This window comes from Anser brachyrhynchus, assembly GCF_964034855.1.
Source record: "Anser brachyrhynchus genome assembly, chromosome: 15".
NCBI lineage: Eukaryota > Metazoa > Chordata > Aves > Anseriformes > Anatidae > Anser > Anser brachyrhynchus.
In genome coordinates this window covers 16,550,237-16,577,498 of record NC_137733.1, presented here as the reverse complement: position 1 = coordinate 16,577,498, position 27,262 = coordinate 16,550,237, and the positions used below count along the sequence as shown (strand labels likewise).

At 46.5% G+C, this 27,262-nt stretch overlaps 1 protein-coding gene across 4 annotated transcripts; it reads left to right on the top strand.

Moving 5' to 3' along the window:
* The first annotated feature begins 7,465 nt into the window (after positions 1-7,465).
* Positions 7,466-24,595, top strand: ZNF598 (zinc finger protein 598, E3 ubiquitin ligase). Of its 4 annotated transcripts, none has more exons than XM_080556870.1 (13): positions 7,466-7,822; positions 10,553-10,665; positions 12,063-12,192; positions 14,337-14,548; positions 15,125-15,342; positions 15,945-16,062; positions 16,500-16,541; positions 17,120-17,295; positions 18,520-18,589; positions 19,254-20,017; positions 20,934-21,069; positions 21,886-22,030; positions 22,299-24,595. In XM_080556870.1, the coding sequence occupies exons 1-13, from the start codon at positions 7,616-7,618 to the stop codon at positions 22,644-22,646; spliced, it is 2,679 nt and encodes an 892-aa protein (XP_080412996.1). In that variant the 5' UTR covers positions 7,466-7,615; the 3' UTR covers positions 22,647-24,595. The 4 variants fall into 4 exon arrangements, with proteins under 4 accessions (XP_080412996.1, XP_080412995.1, XP_080412998.1 ...); XM_080556869.1 differs by having other exon boundaries at positions 7,469-7,822; positions 18,517-18,589; XM_080556872.1 differs by lacking the exon at positions 16,500-16,541 and having other exon boundaries at positions 7,470-7,822.
* The last annotated feature ends 2,667 nt before the right edge of the window (positions 24,596-27,262 follow it).

The window sequence follows — 27,262 nt, the reverse complement described above, 5'->3', positions numbered from 1 at the left end:
TGCTGAGGGTTGCCCTTCGCATGGGGTTTGAAGCTCAGGGAGTGAGCGGCCTGGCACCGAAGGTCCCCCCTGTAGCGGTGAGCACGGTTTACACCCCTTGTGTCGGGGGACAGCAGCCGTGCCCTGCTCTCCGTCTCCTCCTGCACGCCCCGGTGCCGCGGCTCACCCTTCACCGACTTTCCCCAGCTCGCGCCGCCGCTGCCTGCAGCGCTGCCTCAGCCCCGAGTGACTGAAGGCTTAATGGCAAGGAGAAAATATTCCCACACGTGTGGCTCAGCGAACCCTGACGCTTTCCAGCAGCCAGCCCACCGCTGAGCTCTCTCGGTGAATCAGAGCGAGCGCGTTTCGCTCAGCGGGGCGCACGAGCCGCTTAGCGAGGTGGGACCCAGGCGGGCGCAGTCCCGCGGGCACCGACACGGCAGGCAGCCTCGGCTGCTGGGCCCAGGAATAACAACACCGTGTGCCATTTCCTCGCATCTAGAGTGTGGCCCGGTGCAATAAATTCAGATTAGGGAGCGATTCCTTTCACCAGTGATTCAGAACATGCTGATTAAATGCTATTTCTCTGTTCCTCTGAAGTAAAGCAACTGCAGCTGATACAAACAAATTACGATTTCAAACTGCGAGGCGAGAGGCACCTTGACTCCACCATAAAGCCTTCCGCGTGCTTTGGTGGCTCTGAAGAGAAAGAGGAAGCAGTGAGTGGTGTTTCCTAACGTTTCAGATCTTCCAAAGTGCGCCAAATTAATTATTTTATTCCTAAGAAACGACTAATTCATCACTATTTTTAGGCTCGTGCACTATTTTAAGAGATTTTTCCAGGGTCCAATCACATGGAAGTTAAGCAGCAAGCAGTGAAGTCTCCAAAGGATAATAAACTCTCTCAAATTACTTTGCTAATGGAACAAAGAGTACTGTGAATGTCACACACACTATAACAAAAGTGGTAGAAACCTTTACGTGAAACAATGGATCCATTAGCACTACATTTCAAAAAAAAAGAAAATAAAAATAAAAAGCCCGACTCAGAGTACTTTTGCATAGTTTCCCAACGTTTGCCATTCCAAGGCAAATGAACTTGTTTGTTCGCTCAGGCCCCGCAGCTGAGCCCACAGCGCGGCACGCAATTCCTAATTGCACACACGCTCAAAGGCGTCGATCACTTCGGATTCCAAAGCCCTTTATAGACAACAATTAAGCCCCATTGCACCCAGCTGAGTCAGTGGAATGATTTCTGCTTAAAACTGAGGTACGGAGAGGGAATAGCTGAACTGCTGATCAGAGGCAAAACCCGAGCGGAGGTGCAGCCCCAGGCCCCTGCACTGCCCACCGCGCCGGGCTAATTGGTCACTTCATAACGAAGCAGCCCGGCATCTCGCAAGCACGGGCACGGTCCCGCAACTCCTACGTGACTCAGACACATGAACCTGGCTCCGATGGGGCCACTTGTGTGGAGGGATGGGCTGTCAGAAAGGAGCGGATCACCCGCACGTCCAGGCCTCTGTTTGGCCTCTTTTGCCTCCAATCGCTGGCAGAATATTAGGAGAGCCTCTAAACATCTCAAGGGCTGAAGCAATGCCATCATAGTGTGGTTTGGACACGGCATAGCAGCACCAATGGATCATGATGAAAAAATCGCAAGGATGTGCTATGACAATATTGCCTTAGAAAAGCAATAAGGAAGCAACAAAGACGAAAATCCGAAAAGCAGGTAAAAGAGCAGGGGAAAAAAGATGACATCAAATGAATGTCTCTAAGGCAAGCAGATTTCTCAGCCCCCTCCATTCCATGATTCAGTCTTTCTCCTGGAAGTAATTTACAATAATGAAAGTGAGCTAATACCCAGATGTGTGAAGTGCAGAGTATATTTGGCTCCGATCTGAGGCATGTTTACTGTAAGGAGGAAGAGTTGTGAGATGAATCTTTTCTTTGACAGCTCTGAGATCTCTTAACCAAATCCCACACAACGCTGAAGTGCTCTCCTATTTTCCTGAAATTTAATTAGCTGAGGCTATATTGTACACACAATTATATGTGTGTAAGATAATTGGAGCAGAGGGCTCCAAGGCATATAGCTGAGAACAAAATTTGTCTTCAAGCAACTCTGCACAGGTGGAGTGTGTTTGGTTTGGCATGAACGCTGCCGGATTAAGAGCTATATTTGTAAAACCCTTTGAGATATCAAAAAGGAGGCACATTAACAGTCCTATTCCTGGGCCATCCTTACAAGTGGAATCAAATGTGCTACAACTGTGTTGCAATAAGAAGAAGCACAATGTCCTACACTGATGGCATGCAATTCTTAGTTATTTATGCAGTCCTTGTGGGTGCGAGATGGACGCCCCCAAAATCCAGCAGCACACAAAAAACCTGACATCCTTCAAAGTGGTCTGCTTGGCCAGGATGAGGAGCCAGGAGCTCCCAGCTGCGCTCCCGGAGCCAGCGGCTGTTTGCTGTGTGACCCTCCACCTTCGGAGCCTGCCCAGTGTAAAAGGGGGGTGCAAATACATTCCAGTCTGAAAAAGCACACCTAGACCTCCAGGCATTTGCCAGGGCTGACCGGGGGCTGGCGGCTGGGTCATGGCTCAGCTTCCTGAGCACCACCGAAGCCCCCGCACTGCCTGGTCCCGCGGCCCTGCGAGCTCTGCTCCTCACTGCAGGCAGGAGGCAGCTCGGTGCTGCCTTTGCTTTGCTTCTGTCCGTTTACGTTAGCTGCCTTAACGTTATTTGAAAGCCGAGAGCTCTCTGGAGGCCCTCTTCCTGTTCTGGGAATTTGCACATTGGCTCTTCACCTTGAAAGCTTAATGCCGCTTCTTCCCCCTGCTGTTTCTTTGAATTCCCGTCGAGGTACTGTGCTTTCTGTTAGCTGCACTTAGTGTGCTCTCATCCTCCAACATGCAGTTGCTAAAGAAAACTCTATCACTAGGCTAATGCTTACGAATGCCTTAAAATACAACTCTGCTTCCCAGCATGTACCTCTATTTATGCTTTAAGGATAGCTCCCCTCCCTGCTCATCCTCTCCCTCTTTAAGGAACCACCGCTTTTCAGAAAAGCTTGTAGCACTAAATTATGTTTTTTTTCTCACATTTAGAATTTGGAGGAAAATTCCCTGGTGAAATCTGAAATCTTACAAAGTGCATTGTGCCTATTGGCAAATGGAGAGGCTGAAGCCTTCGTATGCCTGTGCAACTGATCTTGTAGAAAGAAAAACAAGCTTCCGTTAAAACAGGTGAACAACCGGTGTGATTAATAATTGCAGGCTGGGATATTTTTTAAATGTGGGAAAATAACAGGCCACCTTTCTTCCAGTCTCACAGACACAGCCGTTGGTATGTTTGATCCAAAACTGAGACTAAAAAGTGGCCAAACCCCACTGACACCTGCGCACCTTGAAATGCTGCAAAACTGGTTCCAGCGTGCACGGCCTGACAAGAGGGGACGTCTTGGAGGAAGGCAACGCGGTGTGCTTGGGACAAACAATGCTGAATTTATAATAGCATAAAATGATTAGAAAAATGCATGAGTCTCCAAAGACTATGGATGCTCAGGGCTGTATATTTAGGCCTGCCTCGAAGTGAGGAACCTGCACAGCTTGCAGCCCAGCTGGACAGAGGAGCCCGGTGTTGCCCCGTGCTCATACAAAGCTTCAGCTTCCACCTCCAGGCCCTGCAGTCACAGAAGCCAGCACCCTGCAAGGGCAGGGTGGCTGCTGACCCTGCCCCGCCGCGCTGCCAGGCGCTGCTGGCCGCAGGACGAGGTGACAGCAGAGGCTGGGCCACTGCTGACGCTGGACCGCTGCCACTGGCACGCTCCTGGACAAAGCAGAGGGAGAAACACAGACCCAGCTACCTCCTTTGCAGCTAAACAGAGTGCCTGAGACTTTAAAAATATATTAAGCTCTGAGAAAATTGTCACTTTTAACAGAAACTTTGTCAAATGAAAGCGTATCTCGCTACTATGCACTAAGTATCTTCACTGCAAATGAACCGCATCCACCTCAAGCTGTGAGTGTGAAATTAATCTAAAGGCATAACCTTTAGGTCTACATTTTGGCAGTATTTTAGTGCTAAATTATAAATATTTGATCTGATGCTCTTCTGAGTAAAATGGATTTGAAAAAATCTATGAAGAAAACTCATCTGCAGAGTTATCAATTATTCCAAAGTATATTTATTGCTGATTAAATGACTTGAAGAGTGCCTTTTTCTTCTGAGATTATCATGTAATATTTAGCAATTAAACATGGAAATTAACTACCACTAGCATCATTATTAACCCTTTATCTTGGGACAAAAACATTGCCATCTTGACAACACATAGAACTAAGTACCAACCAAGAAATGATACACCGAAGCCTAGTTAATTATATATGATTATATTTCTTTATAGTTTTGGGTCACACTTAGTGATGAGATCCAGACTCCATTTGCAATCCAGAGAGAAATAAAACAGCATCCTTAAGTCATCAGCGAAGAATGATTCAATCCATTGAAAGAGTATTATAAAAACCTCTTTGCACTGTGAAATAAATTAATCTACACCCATGACTCACACACACTGGCAGTATGATTTTTCAGAATGACAATGAGTTGAAAACCAACTTTGGAGAAAAGACCGAGTATCAGCTTTTTAGCAATTCTCCGACTTGCTGAAGGTCCAGACATCAAGAAAGCAGTAGCATCTTCTGCAATAATAGTGAAATGGCACGGATAATTTTTTTCTTACATTTTACAACATCACACAGGGTTGTTCAGACCTGCTGTTTGGCAGTGTCATGGAGCAAGGACCGGAGGCATGAGTTAAGGAGACCTAACCTCTGCCGAAGGCTGCATCGGCAGCGTGCCAGAAGCACGTGGACCGGGTTTGTTTTAATCATCAGACGGTTACTTGTAGAGGACAGTCTGGATCTGGCCTCCCATCTTGCACTGGAAGGATTAATAACCTTACATGCTCTTTGTTCAAAATAAACTTCCTGGATCCACTTTAAAGTTGAGGACTTTGTGAGACTGCAAAGTCCGACTCCTAGGAAAAAAAAACAACCTTTTGAGCTTGCGTTGCTGATGGAAGTTTAGCTTCTCAGCAAAGGGACACGAAACCATCAGCAGTTCCTTCTCCATACTGATTATAGTAACTATCATCTGAGAAGCAGAAAATGCCCCAGCTGATGATTTGCCAGGGCTGCTGCCTGCAAGCCGCCGTGGCACCCTGGAAAAGAGCCAGGTGCTTCCTTTCACCAGGAACATCACGCAGGCCGCTGATGGGAAAAGCACGCTTGTAGGGCCGCAGTTCGCAGGATTAGGTGCTCAGCGCTCCGGGCCTGCGGGAAGCGGTGCCTCAGGTCTGCTCCTACCCACAAAACTGAGACCCTTGGGGTGAAATCTGTAAAGTACAAAGTCCGGTTCTGGCCAGTTGCTTTGTCACAATGTTCATTGTGATGAGTAATGTCACTTTTAAGGCTAATTATGCAGGTATATTTATTATCCTATGCTCAGCCATGGCGCTGGGGTACTTGCGTAATTTCACAGACGAGTGACACTTAAGACAGCACATTACTGTCAGCAGCCTCCATCTCATTTCATGCTAATTGCTCTCCAAAATTGTGTGATGCAGTTTTGACACAAAAACATTTTCAACAGTATCATTAATTCAGAGGGGGGGTACATTTCCTGAAGTAATTACAGCCAACATCCTCAGTCATTCCTAGTTATTTAATATAGCCCCACCCAAACACACTTTAATGTTGATTACCGAAAAGACATGTATTATCTACTCTCTACTGTGAAGTGTGATAAATGGGTCTCTCTGGGAGAAAGTAAATATTACCTGTTGTATCCAGAAACCCCAAATATTGAATTACTTAGTTTATCTGCTTTCCAAAATACTTATCTAATCTATTACTTTATTTATTCTACTGCAGATGTTCTTAAATGCTGATGGTTTTGGACTAAATAACATCACGACACATTTTAACGAACTCGCTATGTTTTTTGTCCTAAAATAATTGTTTATGCATCACAGAAATGAAGACCCTCTTTTAACCCAAATGACAAGGAATTCAGTGAAAAGAAAGCAGATCGGAATGATGGAAGTGCTGCTCGTCCAGTCTTCCAGCTAGCGGTGTCGCACGAGAGTAGGTCCTAAAAATTTATGGTACATTTTAATGTGTGATTTAATGTGGCTTATTATCATTTCCCTTGCTAGAAAACTGACTTTATTTTGGGATGTTTTTTTCTTTACGAGTTGTCATATCGTGCCACCAAGTAACCCGAGCATCCATTGACCGGCTTCGCTGAGGCATCGCGTGTCCCGGAACCGTTCCTCAGCCGCCCTCCGACACCAGCTCTGCAGGGCACGGGAGGAGCCCAGGAAAACCGGGCCATTTTGTCATTTCTAGGACAGATGGCAGCCTCTGACTCAGGGGATAGGACTCCAGGAATGTTTGCTGATCGGGGTGACGTGATGCTCATCTGGTGACACACGCGGTGATGTGGCAGAGCCAGCGCCTCACGCCACGCTCTCGGAGTTTCTTGAGAGTTGTTTAGCTAGATCTAGCAGCCAAGGTCCCGCGTTTGAAAGGGATCTGCTCTCCTTTTTAACGAGTGGAAAGGAAAGTGACCCCGGATAGGTCATTTTGTGGGAATCCAGATTACGGAAAAGTCGGGAGATACAGAAGTTGGAAGAACTGTTTGTGCGGGTGCCCTGCGCTGCACGCAGACAGTTTTTATGGTTGTCGAGCTGCCTTCCAGAGGAACATGGCTGCTGAGCCGGCCGCTCTGCGCGCTCCTGGAGCACCCCCTTCTGTCTGAGGCGCCGCAGCTCTGTCTGTGACACGCAGACATATGTAAAATACGGGATCGGCCCCCAAAGCAGGGGCAGGAGCTGCGTTTCGCTACCGAACCACCCGACGCGCCGCGTGCCGGTACCGGGGGCCGAGCGCTGCGGTACCACACGGCCCGGCAGCGGCGGCGCCCTGTGAGGCGGTGTAACGCGCGTCGGTGCGGACATGCCCCGTTCGTGTGCTAGCGTACGCAATTATGATTTCCCACAGTGTTTCGGCTGCATTTTTAACGTTTTTCGCTTGTTTTTGTGGTGTCTTTGCGCCGCTGACGCCCGCTTTGCCACCGGCCGTGTGACAGGGCCGGGCCGGGGCGGGGCAGGGCTGAGGCCTCCCGCGTCCCTCACGGCGCTGCCCCCGGCCGGGGGAGGCCAAACCCCCGCCGCAGGCCCCGGGGCGCCGAGGGCCCGCCGCCGGGTGCCGGTAGCGGCCGGCGCGGAGCAGCGAGATGCGGCCAGAGGGGGCGTGTAAGGGCCCGGCCGGGGCGGCGCTCTGCCCCTCCTTCTCTATGGTCGGAGCTGGCGGACGCGCGTGACGTCACGCGGCGTGGCGCCGCGGGCCGCCCTCGGAGGGTAATGGTTGGGGGGGGGGGCGGTGACGCGGCGCTCTAGGCGGGGTCTCTACGGCCAGCCCGGGCGGGCGCCGCTCTCTATGGTCGGCCGCCGGCCAGAGCGTCGTCAGCGGCGGGCCGGGCCGGGCGGCGCTCTAGGCCGCGTCTCGGTGGCGCGGGCGGTTGCTAGGCGGAGCGGGGCCTAGGCCGCGGCGGGGTGGGCGCCGCCATGGCGGCCTCGGGGCCGGGCCCGGCTTCGGCTTCGGGCTGCGGCGCGGCGGGGCCGGCGGAGGGGCCGTGCGTGCTGTGCTGCGGGGAGCTCGACGTGGTGGCGCTGGGCCGCTGCGACCACCCCATCTGCTACCGCTGCTCCGTGCGGATGCGGGCGCTGTGCGGCGTGCGGTACTGCGCCGTGTGCCGCGAGGAGCTGCGCCAGGTCGGCACCGCCGCGGGGCTGAGGGACGGGGGACGGGGGCCGGGGACGGGCCCCGCCGAGGGCTCGGGGCCGGGCGCTGCCCCCGGCCGGGTTCCGGGGGCTCGGGGGGGGTTGGGGCTCCGAGCTCAGGGCCTTCGCCCCGCGGGTCCCCTCCGGGTCCTGCTGGCGTGAGAGCCCCGCTGCGGGGGTGTGGGGGTGCTCCGTGAGCAGCCCCCCCCCCCCCCCCCGGTGCCGCTTCTCCGCCGGGGGGTGTTGTGGCACGGGACCCCCTGGCAGGGCTTTGGGGAAGTGGCCCCGAGTCGGTGGTTTCACTGCGGGGATGGAGCGGGGGGTCTGGTGCCAGTAGGGGCCGGGCGAAGAAACTTTGTTCAGGGGTGTTGGGAGAGACAAATACTCGTGTCTGAACTGATGTGAAAAAAGAAAAGCTTTTAGAGGAGAAGGCTTTTAGAAGAAAAAGAAAGAAAACCTCTTAGAAGAAAAGAATTGTTGCTAGCATTGTGCGAGAAATCACACTGAGGGGGTTCAGGAAATGAAGTAAAATAAGTCTGCCAGGGGAGCTCTTCCTCTCCCCTGTGACAAAAGGAGACACCCCTCTTCCCCCCCCACTAATTCTGGTTACTTTGGCTGCTTTTCGTGTTGTTCAAGTAGTTTGGAGGGACTGAAGATCCCTGAGGCTGCACGCTCAAGATCCTCAGACTTTGTGGAGGCCAGAAATGTTGATGTGTTTTTTTTAAGCTGACCTCAGTAGCGCATGAGTAGCCTCTGTGTAGAGAAAGATAGAAATTTAAGTGATTTTTGTCTCTGATCATCCTCTGGGGAGCTGCTGCTCTGCCTCTGCTGTGTTTTCGGAGAAGCCAACTGTGATGTTGCTCTTCTGCCTTAACGCTGCTTGTCTTAGGGTCACAGATGGACTGTTAATCTTGAGGTCTTCCCAGGTTTGTAATAATTGCTGCGTTATGTGGCCTGAACTTTGGTTCATAAGCCACCTTTTTCTCTCATGTGTTAACTGTTAAAAGCGATCCTTCTGTTAGAGTTGCCCGAGAGGTCCTTCCTAATGGCTGGGCTCTTTTTCCCCTCATCTTTAAGCGGTGCCGTAATGCTGCTCTATGTGTGCACCCGTCTGCCCCAAGGAAAGAAAAAGGATTCTGGGGGCCATGAACCGCATCTGGACTGTCCTTAAACGAACTGGTCCTATAAGTAGGATCTAACACAGGGTCTCTTCATTTGCATGGTGTGTGTGGAATTAGAAGAGGCAAGGACAGCTCTGCCAGACCTCAGCTGGTGCTGTACTGATCCGTGTAGATTGACCTGGTAAGTGCCACATCCAGAGGAAATGGAAATAGCTCCGAAGATGGCTGGCACCACGGAGCAGGATGGAGGAGAAAGCAGGATATACTTGTTATGGTAATGTGTGCTCTCAGTGGTGCGTAATTGCTGTGCTGGAGTTAGGAAGGATTACTTGACCTGGAAAGCAACCCTGACATATACTTGGATGAGGCGTGGGGGATCAGTCGGTGTGTTTACTTCGCGTTGTGTTGAACTCCTGTGATAAAATCTGCTTTGCTGTGACCCATTCCTCTGTTCCAAAATGCGCTTCAGGTTGAGGTGAAATGTCTAGAGAGCTTTACTGAAACTATTTTTTTTAAACAGCTGAAGTTAGGCATTTATCCAACAGACTTAGACTTGTATTCTCTTTATTTTAAGCTTGGTATTCAGAGAGGTGTGTGTATCTGTGCATATATAAAAAACACTTTGGTTAACTTAATAGTAGCCTGGCTGTAAAGAAAGCTTTAAAAAAGAACATGCACACAACTTGCTCCAAGGTATTTCAGCACAACAGGGGTAGAGGAGTGACTTAACACGACTGAACTGCACGTGTAGTATATAATGGAATCCTTTTATTAAGGCTGTAAGCATTTCCAGAGTTATTGTATTTGCGGTGACTGCTCAGGACGATTAGCATATTTGTGTCTTAGCCTTCCTGAGCTGCCGCAGGGAATTCCAGCTGTTCCATCAATATTGCTGCCCCACCAGCACTTCCCAAAGTGGGGGGGGTGCTGTAGCACATCGAGGGGCACGAGACTTCTCAGGAAGGACGCAGCACTGCCGGTGGCTGCGCTGTGCCGCCCAGGGTGCAGGGCGGTCACCGGGAGCAGCCAGGTTCCCTTGGAAGGGGTACAAATACTTTGGGAAGGGAGCTAGTGTTCTGTTTCTCACTTTCCAGGTGAGACAGGAAAGAAGCAGCCGTGGTTTCCCAGTCAGGCTCTGAGTGCTGCCACTTCTCACTATCAGGCTCTAAGTCTGGGTGGTCTGCTGCCAGGAGGCAGCTGAGCGTGGGGCTCTGGACAGACACTTGCTGCAGAATGGGTTGAATTGCTGGCAGATATTTACTCTCAGCGTGGTTGCGGTAGCAAAGCATCATAAAAGAGTCTCCTAACCCAGTTCAAAATCCAAAGACCAGGCTGGTCCCACCCCCCTCCGCCTGGTGCTCCTGCTGGAGGTTGATAAGCAGCCGTCAAGCTGCTTTGCTGACAGTCTTTGCTGACAGTCGTGGGGGCAGTAGCTGGTGGTGACGAGCAGCTGGGCCTGGCACGGCTCGGGGCGTGTTGTCCAAGCCTTAGGCTATGAGGAGGTCCCTGACAAAGTTTGTGCTGAGGAGCCGGTCTGTAATCCCAACAGCCGTGCAGCCCACGTGTTCCCTGTCTGATTCCCGCGTTGTGTTGCCCACAGGTTGTCTTCGGACGGAAGCTTACGTCCTTCTCAACAATAGCACTTAACCAGCTGCAGCATGAGAAGAAATATGACATTTATTTTATGGATGCAGAGGTTTATGCGCTGTACAGGTAAGCGCCGGCATTCCTTTCTGTAACGTATCCCTAAAACACATGTTCTTATCTGCGTTACGTGGCCGGAAACGCATGCTCTAATAGAGCAGCATGGTTTTGTTTGATGGAAGTGGTGGCTGCCGTGCTGCGCGCGTTACTCACCGGGCAGCGCAGGTGGCTTTGGTGGGATGAGAAGCTGGAGCGGCACGGTTGGCACGAGCTCTCAGTACCATGGTCATCAAAGAGAGCAGCTCCTCAAACCCTGGAGTGTTAGGTTTACAGAAGCATAATACAGGAGTGCTGCTCTGTCAAGAAAAGTTGCTTTTTGCTTCTTTACCAGCAGCAAACTTGCTGGGAGGCTTTTAATTCCTTGTATGGCTGCCCTGTAAATTAGTAAAGGCAAAATTACTATGATAATGTTATTTATTCCTGTGTTGCGTAAGGACTACTCAAAATCATTTGTACACTACATCAGATGAAAAGAAGAGCGTCCTCTTCTTCCTTCAAAGGTGTTAGTTCTAAATGGGAGAGAAGAAGGTGAAGTAAAAAAAAAAACGGGGTAAAAGTGTGACATCAGCATCGTGTTCTAAAAATACTTTTTATAACACGCTTATTAGGAAGCTTTAAGTTTAGTTGAGACCACTTAAAAGGAAAGAAGAGCAAAAAAAAGGTGAAACCATGTAGGCAGTGGTACCTTTTTCTTGGAGAGTCACATATTTTATCTAATCTAACCTGATTGGGGCTAAAAATGCAGCTTTGCTGATACATTTATAATTTTGTGTGACTTCCAATTTATGGAATTGGGCAATGGGCTTTAGCGAGCAGAAGCAGTTGGAAACGTTCTGATTAATTATACACCAGCTCTGGGAATTGCTTTTGATGATCTGATTTCTGGAGAGCTGCTGAGATTGCCGTTCTGGGGGCAGAAATAAGTGCGCATGATTGGGGTCTCCTGCTGAGACCAGTGCTCCGCCTTCAGCTCTGGTTGGGAAGCATTGGAGTTACTTCTTTTCCTCCTTTTCCATTACAGTTTTTTATGTCCCCCCCATATACTTTGGTTTCTGCAGTAGAAAGCAAAATTAAACTAGATGTGAACCTTGCATGCATCAGCTGAGCCTTCAGTAAGCCGGGGGTTGTTGCACGGACATGTTCCAGTCCACGTGCAAATGGTGCACTGCTGGAGTATTTCCTAGCAACTGTTTGGCTCCTTTCTTGTACTAATTTGGTTCTGTCCTGTTCCTGACAGATGACAAAGTGTTCTTGGAGTAAGCAGGACGCTAACCTCGTTGCAAATTGCTGGGGGAGCTATAAAAATGCGGAATTCTGCTACTGACGGAACATTTGGTTTTGATAAAGGTAGCGGGTTGCTGAGAGGGAATCGGATAATATTTAGTAAATCTTTCTTTGTCCCTTAGGAAGTTGCTGCAGCATGAATGCTTTTTGTGTCCGGATCTGAAGCCATTCAACACGTTTGCAGATCTGGAACAGCACATGAGAAAGCAGCATGAACTCTTCTGTTGCAAGCTCTGTGTTAAACACTTAAAGGTGAGCTGGTTCTGTGTCCTGGCGTGGGAAGGAGGGCTGAGTCCTTACGTGACCTGCAGGGTACCTGGGGAGGTGGGAAGAAGGGGGTGGCTGAACAGCGCCAGTTTGCTTTTTAAGTTTCTTCTGTCTGCCTGCAGCCAGGCCAGTTGCTTCCTTTTAACTCTGCCTTCTTTCATAAACTGATTAATGAAAGAGGCCTGAAGGTTCTGAATGGATTATGTTTTAAATTAAACCCGACCATGTTAATAACCTTCTGAGGTTAGCTCCTCCCCCACAGTGTATGTAAATAACAAACCCTAACTGTCTGATAGGAAGTTAGTCCTGAGCTGTAGGCACTACAGCTGTAACTAGAGATTTGGTATCTGTTGAGACCCGTGATGACTTTACAAGCTGTAACTCAGAAAATATTGGTGCCAGTTCAGAAGGCAGAGTGTATCATGGCAGGATGGATTTCTCTCTCAGATCAGAGGCAACATAGCATTTACAGTTGACTCATGGACAGGATGAGAGTCCATCTTGCTGGTTTAATGAACTATAATTATATTTCATTATCTTGTTTATTTGTTCAGAGCAAATTTCCTGTATCTTGTTGATTTGATTGGAAAATGAAATTTAACTGTTGTCTGCAATTGAGGTCCACCGTGTTTGATGTACACACGTACAAAATGACCGAGGCTGTTTTAAAATGTGTTTTACAACCTGGTAAAGATAAAGCAGTTACTGGAAAGCTGAGTTGTCTGCCTGTACTGGGTCTTAAAGCTCCACATCTTGCTATCACCATCATTGTCCTTTTTTCTTAGCCCACCCAAATTTCCCTTAGACCAGCTGCTGTTATGCCAGTCAGGCAATGCTTTTTCCAGTCTGAAAGTCAGAATTCCACCTTTCCCTAGAGCTGGTGTGTTTTCCTGTGTCTGAATAGCATGTCAGACAAAATCAGCAGCCGCTGTTAAATGAGTGCTAGGACTGCTAACCTCTGTGTCTAGTAGTCGTCAGCATTGTGTATTGCTGTAGGAGGGAATTTAATTCATGAGCGCGTTTTTTTAGAACTCGATACACATGATTTTGTACGTGTTTGTTTTCTCTGAAACCAATCGAGTATCAGCTTAGAGGAATGCATTTATATGGTGTCACAGCTGGTTTATGCCAGTTGAACTGTAGGTTATTGCCAAAAGGGGCAAGATCCAGAAGTGGTCGGGGTTGAGATGAATGAATACCTATGCATCTTTTTTGCAGAGTTAGCTTTCACTGAAATAATTTGATTCTCTTTTCTGTGGTCGTGCAACCAATAGTGCTAATTCAAGGGAAGTGAGCTGGAGAGGCCAACACAACTTCTTTTGGTTGCAGCGTCCTTTGAACTCTGGTTAAGAGGTGTTTCCACAGTCAGCCTAAGTAGCCATCACTAAAGCTTGTTTATCATCATCTCTCCCAAAGACGTCACAAACTATAGTAGAATTTGTTGGCTTTTAATTTCAGAATACTGCAGGCACGTTTTTATTTCGGAGGAAGGTTCCATGTGGGCTGCAAAGAAGTTCCTAAACTCGTAGAAGCTTTGGTCAGTCAACCCTAGCTAAGCCAAGTGAGCCTTTTCCTGGAATAAGTTACGCCTCCTTGTTGAGGAGGCAAGAAATTAAGGATATTCTGTTCTCAAGGGTGTATTGATCTTTTTGGCATCTTCAGAACCCTTTCTACTAAAATAGCTTGTGTTAGTAGGGACAGAAGACTGCAGAATCTGTTCATTGAACTGTATCGTCTGTATGTAGCTATGTTGGGGTAGTTGCTGTCTGAGGAGCATTAAACAGTTTACTTCTCTTCCACTTTTTTTTTTTGAGTCAGCATGCAAAATGCTGTACTTTCATTTAAAAAAAGTAGGCCTTTTTTCCAACAGAGGTTTAAAAGTTTGTTACATCATGTTAATACACACACTTGTGAAAGGAAAACAGTGAATTAGATCTGTTTCCAATGTTTGAGGTGAGTGAAGTACAAGTGAGATGTAATTTCATTCAATCTCTTGAATTTTGGTTCCTAGTCACTGAAAATGTTAGGTGTCTGATGTCACATTGCATCTTTCTAAAGAAATCTTTGACTCCTGCAAGTGAGTAAGTTGTGTGAGCCTAGCTTATTCCATTTTATATGTATTTCTTCAGATTTTTACGTACGAACGGAAATGGTATACTCGTAAGGACCTTGCTCGCCATCGAATCCATGGAGATCCAGATGACACCTCTCATCGTGGGCATCCCCTGTGTAAATTCTGTGACGAGCGTTATTTGGATAATGATGAGTTACTGAAACATCTAAGACGAGATCATTATTTTTGTCACTTCTGTGACTCTGATGGTGCTCAGGAATACTACAGGTTTGTGAAAGTTTAATTTCTCTTTCTGTAGCTTAAATTTTAGAGAAATTGTTTCGATCTGCTTTGAGTTTTTGTAAGAGTAGTGCTCGAAGACAGAGGGCAAGAATGTGTGAGCAGATTGGCTGTAGGCTCTCTTGTTCCTTAAACCAGTAGCTGCAGTAATTACTTTCTGTCTAGTTTGTGCTTTAAAGTCATCCTCATCCACATTAATGTTGGGTGTTAAGTTACATTTTGGAGCGTGACAGGCAGGCGTCTGCAGCAGTGTAGTGTGTTAACTAATACTCTGACATCTATGTGCAAAGCAGATAGAAGTAGATTTTCTTTTATGAAACACATGCCTTGCGTACAGTTGGATGTGACAAGTATCATCCAGTAGTTTCAGCTTAACGTCTGGGATTATGCATTAAGGTATGTGTCTAGGCTGCACAGAAATGGTTTCAGTTGGAAAACTTGCCTGGAGATAAAGACAAGCCTAGGCAGTTGGTTCTTTCTTTGCAAGATGGAGTAAAGAATAACCGTATGCCATTAGTAAAATGTGTTGGGAAAGTTGCAGCTCAGCCTCTTTTCTCTTTCCAGTGATTATGAATACCTTCGTGAACACTTCCGCGAAAAGCACTTCCTTTGCGAAGAGGGACGGTGCAGTACAGAACAGTTTACCCACGCTTTCCGCACAGAAATAGATTATAAAGCGCACAAAACAGCCTGCCACAGCAAGAACAGGGCCGAGGCCAGGCAGAACCGGCAGATAGACCTTCAGTTTACCTATGCTCCTAGGCACCAGAGGAGAACAGAAGGTAAGTGTGGCTGGGCCCTGAGCTACCTGATGTCATCTCAGAGTCTGCCTTGCTGTGAGCGAGGAGATGGAGCAGATGACCACCAGAGGTCTTTTCTTTCCTAAATTATTCAATGATTCTTTTCCTTCATGTGCGGATTCAGTTATGATAAATAATTTTAGTGAAACTAAACTTCTCCAACAGGTAATTACACGAATTACTTATATTACAGTTAGTATGAAGTAGCGATGAACAAGGAGCATGAGACCAGAGGAACATATCCACTTAGGTGTGCTGAGATTGAGATACATACTTTTATTTTATTTAGAGAAATCTGCATAAAAATGAGATTACTCAAAACTCACATTGCAGGTTAAAATACGTGGAATCTATATACTGCAAAATATAGTTCAGTCATAGAATCATTTAGGTTGGAAAAGACTCTTAAGATCAAGTCCAACCATTAACGTAGCAGTCCTGGAGGCTGCATACTACTTAATCATCAGAAGGAAATCAAGATAGGTTTCTGTGTACTAGTGTGTTTTTTGCTCCTTTTCAGGCATAGTGTGATGCCCAGATTAGAGAAATAACTTTAAGAATGATCAACCCTCCCTCCTGTTCAGGTGTTATAGGTGGAGAGGACTATGAGGAAGTTGACAGGTACAACAGGCAAGGAAGGTCAGGCAGATTGGGTGGCCGAGGAAGTCAGCAAAACAGAAGAGGCAGCTGGAGGTATAAGAGGTGAGTGGCAAAACATTTTGTGGATTTTACTGCTGCTTGATGCTGTTTCTTACTTAGTTATTAAGAGGCTTTTGGTGGACCGGCAGGAAGGAAGTGGGTACAAAATTTGGAAACTTTCATAGTGAATCCTTAGTTGAGAGCAGAACTAGTTTTCAGTCTTAGCCTGCATGCTGACTGGGTGCTTGATGAAAGTGTAACTGTTTTGTGCGAAGTTTAAGCTTTCTGGACTTGCCAAGGAAAATGAACACTGTAATCTTCAATGTGTGGGTTAACTAAAATCAGAAACCTAAATTAATTTCAGCAACTGTTTTTGTGCCAACTTTTAAAATAGGCTTTTCTGAAGTAAGTGATAAGTCTTTGCAGGTTTAATGGACTTTTTGGTCTGGGTAATCATGAAGTTCATGTTCTAAGGACCATGCTTTTCATTGAACAAACAGATCTCTGTGTGGCCAGACTGAATGCTTTGGAAAAAGAAGAGGGTTAAGTATTGAAATGAAAGTTTGCATTTATATGTCTATTCATTCACACAAGACCTGAGTGCTTTATACATACTGCACATCTATTTTTCTTCTTTTTCTCCCTGGAAAGTCCGCTGGTTCATTACTGGTAATTTCACCAGGGGAAAAAGTCCATCTCTAAACACTTTATGTGTTGGTGTCGCATGTGGATTGTGCATGTGTTGAGAGTTCATGACAAGCCATGTTTCAAAGAATTACTTTGGCCTACAAATAAGACGTTCATACATCTGAAAATGTGAGAGAGGTGTCCCCATGCATCTTTGGTACTGTCTCTCCCAGTTCACTCCAGTTGGTTTCTTCTGTCCTGGATTGTTATCACCATGTAGAACTTGCAAATCCAGGGGTTAAACGTTGCCCATCTTACCAGCTGGTGTCAGGGTGTATCCCAGCAGTGGGTTTGTTTCAGCCTTCTCAGCAGGTGGCAGCACAAGGCCAGGGACTGTCAACAGACCTGACACCAGAGAGGTGAGAGCTGGAGTGAGACAAATGTGCTCAGTAATCCTTGCTGTTTGACCAAGAAAATCTGCCCTGTCCTGTAGGGAAGAAGAAGACAGAGATGTTGCAGCGGCGGTCAGGGCATCTGTAGCAGCAAAACGTCAGGAAGAGAAAAAACGGGTAGAAGAGGACAGCAGCAGTAGAGGTAAAAAGGAGGACCTGAGGGATTCAGAAGTATCCAGCTCCAAACGCGTTACAAAGTCTTCAAATGAAACTCCAGGTTAGTGCTGAACATGTTCTGCAGCTGCAGGGAAGCATGATGGTTCAGGAGATCGGGCTGGCAAAAGTGTGAATTGCCGTGCACTGTTCTCAAAAGCTGGGGGTATGGGGAGAGCTATGCAGAATCTTAATCTGACAGTTGTTTGTGTCAAAATGTGTCTGAGTGGGCTGGGGTTCTTGCAGCAGTTTATACATAAAATGGAGCAGGGTATAAATACGAAACGCAATTAACATACAACAGTATATATGGTGTTTTATCCAAAACTATCGTCTAAGGCTGCTGTTTTCTACTCTAGTGTGCAAAAACTGATTTATTGTGGTGCTTAAGCTGAGTGTTCCGTTTTTTTGTGAAGAAGTTGACCCCAGTAAAAGTTTGTAATGGGTCAAAGCAAACTTTTAATTGTTCCGAATGAGGTTTAGGGGCAAATAAAGACGATGCAGTTGTTTTGATATTGCTGTTGCTTCAGATCCCTTTTTCTCTGCCTTACTGCTTCTACAACAGGATTTGCACGTAGTTTGTACGCTTTCATAATGAGCTGAGAGCTGCTGAGAGCTCTGGTTGGTTAATGGGTACAGCTCAGCTGGGGATGGGAGGCAAGGTTATCTCCTCCTGCTGCTAGCCCAGCTTTTGCTGCGTGTCAAAGCTGTTACCAATCTGTCCTTGAACTGCTGCAGTCCACAGCACTGCATTTTAAGGCAAATGCAAATTGGAAACGATTGATGTTTCGATGTAAACTGACTGCCCAGGAGCTGACTGCTGAGTAGTCTGGGCACCTGTGCAGCAGAGGTGTGATGAAAGCTCAGAAGAGCAGCTTTCCAAGTGAAGCATCAGCATACTCAGAGAATCCTAACCCTGTGCGGGCAGTTGAGTGCTAGCCCCTGGGAGAAGCGTGGAGCAGACAGCTGGGGACATTGACATCTTAGTTTCTAGAGGATTTCCTCGCAGACATCTTACCAGCCAACGTTTTGCTCATATTAAGTATCATGAGTTGTCCGTATGCTAAAGCCAGTACCCGGTGACATAATGGTGAATGTGGTTAATTGAAGGAAACAGTGATGCATGGACTTAAAATTTCCTTTTTGGAATGTCAGTTAATGACCTCATCAGCTGCTGAAAATAGGGCTTGTTAATACTGCTGTCATGTTCAGTGATAGCTTCCCTCTGAAATGAATGGATTTCAGTTGAAATATTTCTTTGCTCTTTTTGTCAAAACTCCAAAAGAAGCAGCTGCTAATGGTGCTTTAAGCCAAGATGACTTTCCAGCAATTGGTTCAGCAGTGGGACCTCTACAAGGGTAAGTTTGTTCACGGCTGCAGCGTTGAGAGCTGATGTAAAAACTCACGCGGGTTCTGTTTCTGTAGAAAATAATTTTACAGATCACTTAGACTTCAAGTGCTCCCCTTCCCCAGTTCCTATTCTGCTTCAGACTGTTTCTGTCTTAGTCGCCTGCATGAACAGCAGAGGCTGTTGCTTCAGTTCATGGCTTGACTTATTTATTTATTTATTTATTTAGTGCTGCGATTTCAGGGTAATTCCCAGTATTAATTCCAGACTTTTTTTTTTTTAACTCAGTAGCTTATCTTGAGGGAGCCATATGCTATAGGTTTTAAAACTCATCATCTCCTTAAATGGGTGGTAATTCAAATAGAATCTGTGCAGGACGTGGCAGCTAGAGTGCACCTCTGAACGTTGTGTGTATGGCCTGCTGGTCGAGGTAAGGTGTACTAAGACAGTACTGGTAATACAGCAAGGCTAGTGTGACTGCTTTGAAGAGACTCGTTCCAGACATGGTTTATAAGCCTGAGGGCAGTTACATCCTGTTAAGTTATGCCTGCTGTACCACCCTAAGTGGTAAGTTTGGGAAAGACTGCAGTCAGGTGTGGAGCTTGTTCTGCCTGGTGGAGTTCTGCTGCCTCTGCACCGCTGGTGTAACTAGGTGTACTTGTCCTTTTTCACAGCTCTGCCCAGCTAGCAGCAGTTAAGCTTAAAGAAGAAGATTTCCCAAGCTTGTCATCCTCTGCTGCACCTACAATCTCTTCTGGGATGTCTTTGACATATACAGCGACTGCAAAGAAAACAGCTTTTCAAGAGGAGGATTTTCCAGCTCTGGTGTCCAAAATGAGGCCTAACAATAAAACAATAACTAACATCACATCTGCATGGAACAATGGTTCCAGTAAAAACGTGGTCAAAGCCATTAGCAGCCCGTGTGTAAATCAGATGGCCAAGAAAACATCCTCCTTGAATAGCACTAAAGGAAGTAAGAAGAGCAATAAACTCTGTCAGTCGGATGATGAAGACAATGGTAGTGGCTTGACAACCCAGGAGATCAGAAACACACCAACAATGTTTGATGTCTCATCCTTGCTGGCAGCTTCTACCTCACAAACTTTTACAAAAGTGAGCAAGAAAAAGAGGATGGGGGTTGAGAAGCAGAGACCATCATCCCCACACCTGTTACAGGAGACAGCGTTTCCCAAATCATCCGTTGAAAAGCTGCCAGAAGCAGAGCAGACACCAAACGCATCTTCTGCTCTTCACGCCCCTGACAGATCCACAACTGTCATGAATGGTCATTCGGAAAAATCGTTAGCAATCTGTAGTACACCCAAAGAGCCCCCTGGCCTTAAAAAGCCCACAGTGACTAACCAATGCCCTTTACCTCAGGAAGACTTCCCAGCACTTGGGAGCTCAGGATCAGCTCGAATGCCGCCACCACCAGGTGAGCACTGCAGGGCACAGTCAGCTTTGCTTGGCTGGAGCTTGGAGAAATGTGGCCAAAATTAAAAGGCAGTCTGGGAAACAGACAGTCCTGAATGTCCTCTGTAAAACAAGTCTGATTTGGTGGCAGTGTGAAGACACCTCTGCTCCTTGCATCTGCAGGTGTGTCTTTTGGGAGGGCCTCACAGATGAGCAGCCGATCTTTACGTGTCGCTTTCTAATGAGCACAAAAGTGTAGGTAGTGTCTGGAAGCTCCCGTGGACAAAGGAAGTCCCTCTTTAGCTGTGATCTGTACCTGCTGATACCTGTCAGTTGGCTTCCTTGGTCAATTGTTCTGCATTTGCAGAGGTGCAGTGCCCTTACTTTTAGTGGTGCCATAATCCTGTAAAACTGGAGCAACATAGCAACAAATGTGACCTGCAGTGGTTTTAATGAAAGTGGCATCACATCAGGAGATGGCTTGCGTAGCTGCTTTGTTCTGTGCTGCTCCGCGGATAATTGTAGGTGAAGTACACTAGAACATGCGATGCCTAGTTCTGTTGTGACTTCTGGAGTGATTTCCGTTTGTTTTAACAATGTGAGTGTTTTACCATCAGGATTTGAGTGGGGTTGGGGTTGGTTTTTTTTTTTTTGTTTTTTTTTGATTAGTGCCTTGTGAAAAATGAACTCGATAGTTTACCACTCTGTAGAGTAACATCAGCCACTCTGAAATGCTTCTTGACCTGACTGTAGGGGCAACGGATCTCCACCTCTTCAATTTTTTTAGGTTTATTCTGATATAGTGGCCTGTATTGTTGACTCGCAACTTCCTGGTGCTTCTGAGAGTACATCAGACCATTGGTGTTGATTACAGATGGTGGTACGTGGGTGCCACAGGTATGTGCTCTAATTGCCTGCCCATTTCTGCTTTCATTTAGGCTTTAACACTGTGGTGCTATTAAAGAGTCCTCCTCCGCCTCCAGGACTGTCCGTGCCTGTTAGTAAACCCCCTCCAGGTTTTGCTGTTATTCCAGCCGCCAATATCTCTGAACCCGTCACTACATCTTTGAAAGAGTAAGTAAAAGACCTTTCAGTTAGAGTAACTTCACACATTGTGTCTCAGATATGTCATAGGGCCTTCAGGTGAATCATGAAATATTGTGAGGGGATTATTGTTAAGCAGGTGCTGCACCAGAGGCCAGCCACGTAACGATTCCGCTGTGGAGTCCCATGGCCAGTCAGGAGACTCGTGTAAAAGCAGGCACAGGCATTGCTTGGATGCGAGTCTGGGGAAGTGAAAACATGCACGTTGGCAGCACAGCCAGTCTAGAGAAGAGAAGGTTTGGAAACAGATCTACAACAGCTACAACATATTTCTTATTCTTTCAGTTGATTCTGTCTGACTCCTAGAAGCAAGGTGCTGAAGCGTGCTTTTCTTGACAACCCCTAAATGCCTTTCTTCATTGCTCTGATCTTTCTAGTAGCTGGTCTCTGGCTGAGCCCTTCTGGGCTAGAGAGCTGAGATTATGAGAAACTGGGAAGGGAAAAATTTGTAGAAGTTGAATACCGATGTTTGTATTTATCTGTTCTGCTTTATTTGTGGCATGGTCTGTTGTCATGCCTTTTTGGTGAACCTTGCTTACAAAATCACTAGTCAAGGCTACGTTAAATTTGAATTTCATGTGTTCTGCCTAGGTAAAGCTGGAATCTGATCCAGTAATCCCACAGGATGCATTTCATCCCATCAAGATGGCTATATGCTGCTTATAGTAGTTGGGTGACGGGGGGGAGTGCATCCTATAGAAAAGAATAGCCATATAACATCTATCTTTTTATAACATGAAGCAGTATCAAATTCCTTTTTTTTTTTTTTCCCTCCCCCAAATGCAGGCCAAAATCTTGTCATGGGTCATACTTGATACCTGAAAACTTCCAGCAAAGGAACATCCAGCTAATACAATCCATTAAAGAATTTCTCCAAAGCGATGAGTCCAAGTTCAATAAATTTAAAACTCATTCTGGGCAATTCAGACAGGTGAGTGGGCAAGAACCTTCCCGTTCCTGAAATCTTCCTCTCTGTTCAGTTCGTGCAGCGCATCTGTCACTGTTTGGTATTGGTGAGAGGGCTACACAGGTTTTCTTTTCCTCTGTGCTCCACTGTAGCTCTCTTGTAGTGCTAGGTAGCAAAAAAAGCAGTGAGGATGATGTGGCCTGGGAGAAAGTGAGTCCATATTTAGATGAATGGGACTTTTTTTTTTTTTCTTTTTGAATTTCTAACTGTTCCAATTCTCTTTTCACTGAAGGGGCTGATTTCTGCAGCACAGTATTACAAAAGTTGCCGAGAACTTCTTGGGGATAATTTCAAGAAAATTTTTAATGAGTTGTTGGTGTTGTTGCCGGACACAGTTAAGCAACAAGAACTGCTTTCTGCTCACAATGATTTCAGAATCAAAGAAAAGCAAAGTTCAAACAAACCCAAAAAGAACAAAAAGCACGTTTGGCAAACGGACTCCAACTCTGATCTTGACTGCTGCATCTGCCCAACATGTAAGCAAGTACTAACTCAGCAGGACATTGTCACCCATAAAGCTTTGCATATTGAGGATGAGGAGTTCCCTTCCTTACAAGCAATCAGTAGAATCATAAGTTAGCTTTCCTGAAGACCAATAAAACAGTTTGTCTATGAATATGCACTTTTTGGAATGAGGTTTGACAGTGTAGTGTGGCTGAGAGCCGCTGCTGGCTGAGTACTCATACGCAGGTAACTGTTAGAGAGCCCTCTCAGTGCTGTTCATAAATAATGTGCAAAGGGATCACTGGACTGCACCGTAGCTAATTAACATCCAAAGTCTGAGCTTCCAAAATGCCTGAGTAGAATTAGGGCAAAATCGCAGGGTGGGCAGGTGGGGGCCACCTTTCTCCTGTAACGCAATAGCTGAGGAAATACTTTCTGATCTGACGACTGACAGGGGACACAATAGTGGAATATGCATCTGGTTTGGGTTTTTTCTTTCTCTTTTTGGGGGGCGGGGGGAGATTTTGAATCACTGAAATGAATGGAAGCAGCAGTGGCTTCCCTTATATTCTGATTTGTGTGCTATTTCTGTGACCACGGAAATCAAAGTAGTCAGGGGTGCAAAGATGCTGAAAAGGAAAAGATCCTACTCACCAATGAATGAGACCGTTTCAGTTGTGTGTCTATAAATATTGGGCTGCAGCAAAGAATAATCCTGTCTGAAAACGGAGTTAATTCTACTACTTGAAGAATTGGACTGATCGGTGTGGTTAGTTGAACCTGAGGTTTGAAGTTGCCTCTGACCTTTTATGTAACATGTTCTTTAAAGAAACTTATTTTGTAGCACTGCATGTAGAATCACGTTAAAGCTTTACTTCCTGTAAAGCACACTTCACAGTAATTTTATTTAATGACTGCCATGTTTCTAATTTCTTGGATGTATTAATGGTGGTAGTTCCAAGCAACAGCGTATTGGGACATTAAATGCTGCTGATCACTGACCATGTTTATCTGCAGTGCCTTTAAGTGCATTTATCTGTTTACAGTGGTCTACACTAACAAGGATAATTTGTTCAGACTGTATGGAGTGTTTACATCCTGCACCTCCCTTGGTGATATCGGTCTGCAGTAGCTTTGCTTATGTTGCTTGCCGTCTATGAATTGCACCTCTAGGAAATGGGAGTTGAATCTGTTCATCGTTTGAAGTGACTCCTCCAGCAGCAGCTCTGATGCGATGGAGTGACGAGACCTCCCTGCAGTGCACTTTCATGGCTATAATTGTCTGATTCTTGCCCATCCTTGCAGACCAGGTTTAGTTGTTTTAACATGTTGAAGTTAATTTATGTAATTTTTAAGTGACAAAATACTGCTTTTATATAAGCATTTATATGAACATGAGCTCAGACTATTACTAAAGAGCTAGTCCTGGCTACAGAAATTTTTTCTTGCCTTATACTTTTTATTTTTTGCTTGCTGTCAGGCTGCAAAGTGCTTTTGGTTTCTTTTCCAAATAATTAAGGCTGTTTTGAATACCTGAGCGTGTTGTATTCAGCACAGGGGACAGACTGCATGCCCTGAAACGGGAAGGGGAGGATCGTTTGGCTGCATGGCTGTTTATAAAATGCATGAATATATTGCAAGTAGTAATGCTTCCATGTTCCTGCTTCGAGTCGGGTTCCTCTCGAGCGGAGCCGGGCCTGATGCCCGTGACACTACCACGAACCACGACAGACCTGACTGCGCTGGCACTTGGGCGCTTCACTTTCGATGCCAGCTGCCCGTGCCACGTCCAGTCAGCAATGGATCTACAGCGTCAACTCTTTTTTTTTTTTCCCCTGTATGTTCCTTTGGTTTGTAAAGTTCAGGGGAAACGAAATGCGTATACTCTCCAGGAGTTTCTTATGTCTTCCCTTTATTTTCAGTTAATTTCTTCTGTGTTAGCAGATCCGTAGTTCCCGCCTGGCAGGTTGAGAACTCCCAAGTGCTGCTGTAAGCTTCCTCGAGGCGATTGATCTCTTTGGCCTGATGATGCAGTTCCCTTGTTCCCTGTGCTCACCTGGTTAAATAAAGTGTTACCAAATTTTTTCAGGCCGCTTCTTTTCATTTTAAACTCTTTATTGAAAATAAGTTGCGGTTGGTACACAGACACTGAAAATACATAATCACAGAATATTCTCTCAAAAGATATTTTTTATATATTTATATATATACAAAAGTTGTAAACATTTTTAACTTATTTTCATACACAGTCCACTTTATACTACAATGCACGTAAGATTAGTGACAACTGCAACTCTTTGAAGCGGTCTGCTTATACGGAGGTATCTGCAAAAAACTGAAATCTGCAAACCACATTTGGTATCAGTTTGTTATTAAAACTTGTAAAGAATCTGAGGTTTAAATGCATATTGCAACAAAATACAGGCAGCTGAACTTGGGTTTCAAGTCGATACAGTAAAGGCCTTTTCTGAGCCTCACTGGTGGTGGGGAGGGTCTTCTGACACACAGCTTCAAAATGCAATCTAGGAAAGTACTATGAATAAAACAGAGTGGAGCTACATCCATCTGCCGCACTTCAGGAAAACAAGGCGGAAAGGAAGTCTGCAAATATATACAGTAGCTTTTATAGAGAGAAATACTGATTCCACATAAGTAATGATGTGATTTTACTAATGAATAGACAATGACCGCAGTTGGTTTAATTCTGTTTAAATGATCTCATAGCTGCAGCAGGCAGAACGAAGAGCCAGCCATATGTGCTCGGAGGGGACAGTGCTGGCTGGGGAGAGAGATGGGTGTTGATATAACCCCCAGTAAAGAATATCTGGGGGATGGAAAAAGCAGGGAAGAAACGCAATAGCTGTTACTTACTGTTGTTTTATGAACTAATTTCCAGTGCTGTTGTGTAGCTACCTGCAATTTGCCTGACAGGAAACTCATCTTACAAAGTGCCTTGGCAAAACAGCAAGTAAAATCCAACTGCTCGCAGACGTGACTTAAACTGCATGAGATTTAGAAGCATGTGGTTGGGGGGAGATGTTTTTTCTAAGCACCAGTTAAGCAAAGCTTCCACCTTCCTAGGAATAGCTTAAAATGTTGGAAACGATTTCCAGTTAACATCTTTCTTTCAAATACTCTTTTAATGTGCTTAAATTATAAGTTCATAAAAACAAAAAACACCTCAAGATGCGTTTAACTTCAGCAATGAGAAATATCTGTGTTGTCACAACAGAACCTCCTGGAGCAGGATGACCTTGTAGAATAAATCTCCAGGAAAGGTACAGGATTGTTCAGATTCTCTTCTTTACACCCAAATTCAATGCTAACACTATGTAGAAGCTTTTGGCACGCTAGCCTGAGAGCAGCACAGTCCTGCCCTCTGCAAGCTCGAGTTAGCTGCTGGGCTTCTGGAGATCTCTAGAACAGAGAATGTATTAAACAGCTTGCAGGAACAGCATGAGGGTAGCAGCTGGCATGGCACGAATTCACAGCAAAATTCAGGCATGCTTTTAAGACTCGGTGTGGATAGATACGAGGAAAGCAGCTACTGTCTACCACAGTGAATCCACAGGGAGAAAAAGCGGGCGAAAGAAGTATGAAGACTGATGTTAAGAATACTGAAACCTCAAAGAAGATACTACAGGCGTTACACCGAGGGATCTAGTAATTCTCTAACCATGAGCCCATAAGGTTATATTTAGTTACAGTCCGTACCTGCACACACTGGTCTGCCTGACAAGTCACCGACACGCTATGTGCTACGACAGTAACGGTACCACTAACACAGCGAACGGCTGGCGGGAACACCGCGGGGTCTCACAAAGAGCTTGGAAACAGGGTTTGGTACAACTGGTAGGCATGTATCAGCACTGGCCAGGGAAGGGCCGGTGCCTCACGCTTCCTTTAATTAAGCGTGCTTTAATTCAGCAGGGCCACGTGGGCTACCATGCTGTCACTGGGGGGGCGGGGAGTTACACAAGAGTTCATCAACAGTCTTGCCAACAAAGCAGAAAATGGTTTTTCTTTCAAGGTGGGTAAATGCTGTTTCCAAGGCATGTGTGCCTTAGGTGTTGCAGTGCCACGGTAATTACATTTTTTTCCCATCCTGTCTGGCTGACGCAGCCTGAGGGGCGACTGTTCGTGAGTGAACTCGTCACTGTTGCCTGGAACAAATACATCAATTGTGGGACGCCCGCCCGGCTTTCTGCCCGCCCTTCTGCCATGGAAGCAGGGCAGCGCCCACCCTGCGGCTGCAGGAGAGGCGCTGGCTCCTTCCCAGCGGCACCAGGCGGGAGCCAAGTGAAGGTTTCTCGGGGTGGCGCTGGTGCGGCTGGACCAAGGATGTAATTCCCAGCTCCAGGTCACCCGAGGAGCAATCTGCTCTGCCTCATCCCTGCCAGGAACCTTCCCAGGTGCCCAAACCTCGTCCTCCTCTCCGCCGAGCAAAGCACATCCAGGGCCTTGCCCACTCACAGCGCCAAGCGCCATTTACTGATGAATTTCGGGGAGCAACGACTGTAAAAAGAAGCTGACCTTGAGAGGAACAACCGTGCCTGGCCCAGGGATGGAGTCGCAGTCGTGCTGCTGTGGTACCCATGGCACAGCTGCTGCTCGTAGGTCAGTGGCAGCGTGGGTGTGCGCGGGTGTGCGCGGGTGTGCGCGGGTGTGCGCAGCCCTCCTGTGTCCCGCTGCCACCGGGTGGAAGGAGGGGGGGGTGGAAAGGAAAGAAATGCAATGTAGGCCTGGGGTGCG